The sequence below is a fragment of the Charadrius vociferus genome, unplaced genomic scaffold (assembly GCF_000708025.1).
Source record: "Charadrius vociferus isolate BGI_N301 unplaced genomic scaffold, ASM70802v2 scaffold385, whole genome shotgun sequence".
NCBI classification, from domain to species: Eukaryota; Metazoa; Chordata; class Aves; order Charadriiformes; family Charadriidae; genus Charadrius; species Charadrius vociferus.
In genome coordinates this window covers 5,236,202-5,238,381 of record NW_009648925.1, presented here as the reverse complement: position 1 = coordinate 5,238,381, position 2,180 = coordinate 5,236,202, and the positions used below count along the sequence as shown (strand labels likewise).

Below are 2,180 nucleotides of genomic sequence, written 5' to 3'. Positions count from 1 at the left end.
GTGAGTGGGTCTGTGCTGGGCTGGGTCGCGATCCGGGGGGGACCGGGGAGGGGGGTTGTTGGGCTTCGGGTGTTTGCCGGTGAGAGGGCGGGAGACCGCCTGCCCCTGCCCGGCCGTGGCCGCGGAGAGACGGGAACCGCCTGTCCCTCCAAAGCTTTTTTCCCCGAGAGGCGCCCCGGCACCTGAGTCCCTGGTCTGTCAGCCGAGTTTTGGGGCGGGAAGAGCCGTTTATCACTTATCTTATTTTTTGTGTTCGGTGAGAGGGAGCGTGTCCGCCAAGAAAATAGCTGGTGGTACGTAGTTCTTAGTCGTTTTCCAGCTTTGTGTTGGGAGAACATCACCTTCTTATCGAAGAGCGCGGTAGCGTTTCTGTGACTGAAAGATGGCAATTAATTGCGTGAGAGCTACGCAATCGCTGGGTTTTTTTGCCCCTGGCGTGCTTTCAGGTTGTCCCAAAAATCACCCCAACCATCATCAAAGGTTTGAATTAAGTCTTTTTCAAAGAGCGCGGGTATTTAAATCCAAAGAAGAGAAATGGCTATTGGAATGTCTAACAGTTCTTTATCAAAGTCTGGTGCCAATTTTCTAAGAACTTTTTTTCTTTTTTCTGTGAAAGACTAGAATCATAGAATGGTTTGGGTTGGAAGGGACCTTAAAAATCATCTAGTTCCACCCCCCTGCCATGGGCAGGAACACCTCCCACTAGACCAGGTTACTCAAAGCCCCGTCCAACCTGGTCTTGATAACTAATGTGTTCTTTTTCTGTGCTGGATTTTGTAGCAAAGATGCTGAGCTTTTTCCGTCGAACCCTTGGGCGGCGGTCTATGCGTAAGCATGCAGAGAAGGAACGGCTAAGAGAGGCCCAAAGAGCTGCAACCCACATCCCTGCAGCTGGAGACGCAAAATCCATCATTACTTGTCGCGTGGCGCTGCTGGATGGAACAGATGTCAGCGTGGACTTACCGGTACGAGTGATGCAATTTTTTTTTTTTAAGTCCTGTTGGCTTGTTTCAATCTGATTGTGCTCTTTGCTGTTTATGAGTTAGGTAAAAGTGTATCTGTTTGTTGTGGCAACTGACCCTTGTGACTTGACATCCACTAAGCTGTTGGTGATAAAAAGGTAGTGAAAGAATAGTTAACTTTGTGTTATTCACTGAAACTAGAGAGTGTTTTTTAAGATGTCATTGTGCCTTATACATCGAATGCTTTCTAGCGTGTTAATGCAGTTGTTGTGCCAAAGCTTAATTTAGAGAGAGTAACAGTTTGGATGAATTGCATTTTCTTTTCAGTAAGCTATGTATGCATCTTGAGAAGGGAGGTAAATCTCTTGGTGTAACTTTGTTGAAGAGGAGGGATGAGCAGAGTACTAGCAGTAATTTCCATGTGGGTTTTGTTTGTTTTGATTTTGTGTCAGGGATGGATGGCTTTTTTAATGCCAACTTGAGAGGGGAAGGAAAGAGAAGAATTCTACTTCCTTCCTCTCCTGAGGGCAGATTATATAGCAGGGATTGTCTCATAGCATAGTGCTTTATTGGGAGTGAGGTGTTAGCCACTGTTTTACATTTCTAAAGCTCCCTTAATATACACGTGTCTGTTCTGCTTAATTACATACCTGTTTTTTGCCAACAGGATGAACAGTAGCAATAGAAGCAATGTGCTCTGTTTTTCCATTACCATGTGTTGTAGTTGTTACTGACTTGTTTTGAGCTCATATAGCTGAGTTAGGAAGCTGTGGGTCTGTGAGACCTTCTGACTAGTTCTGTAGGATTTTGGCTGCAATAACAGTTGCGCTGACATTGGAGCTGCTGGCTAGAAAGAGCGTGCAGAGCAGCCATTCTTGAAATGGCTTTTCTTTCTTCCTTTCTTATTTTTAAGCACAATTCTAGAGTGTTTATAATTGTTGGTAGTCTGAGGAAGGCTCAACTTGTTAGTATTGAGCGGTGTTGTTGACATAACGAGCAGAAATAGTTCTTGTGATATCCAGAACCCGAAGTAATCTAGGGTTAAAGAAACAGCTTGGCATCTTTTTTTTTCTTTCTTTTTTTTTTTTTTTTCCAAAATGACTGTATAGATAGTCTTTTATAGATGGCAATAAAACTAATTTGTACATCTCTGAAACAAGGTAATGAACATACCCAGTGCTGCTTAGTGCCTAGGATGCTTGATTTGACGCCAGGAAT

At 44.1% G+C, this 2,180-nt stretch overlaps 1 protein-coding gene across 1 annotated transcript in view; it reads left to right on the top strand.

Moving 5' to 3' along the window:
* Positions 1-785: 785 nt before the first annotated feature.
* The window catches only part of EPB41L5 (erythrocyte membrane protein band 4.1 like 5), a 54,336-nt gene continuing 52,941 nt past the window's right edge, over positions 786-2,180 (top strand). The window contains 1 exon segment of the mRNA XM_009887281.1: positions 786-965. Within this exon segment, the coding sequence (XP_009885583.1) occupies positions 786-965 (180 nt within the window).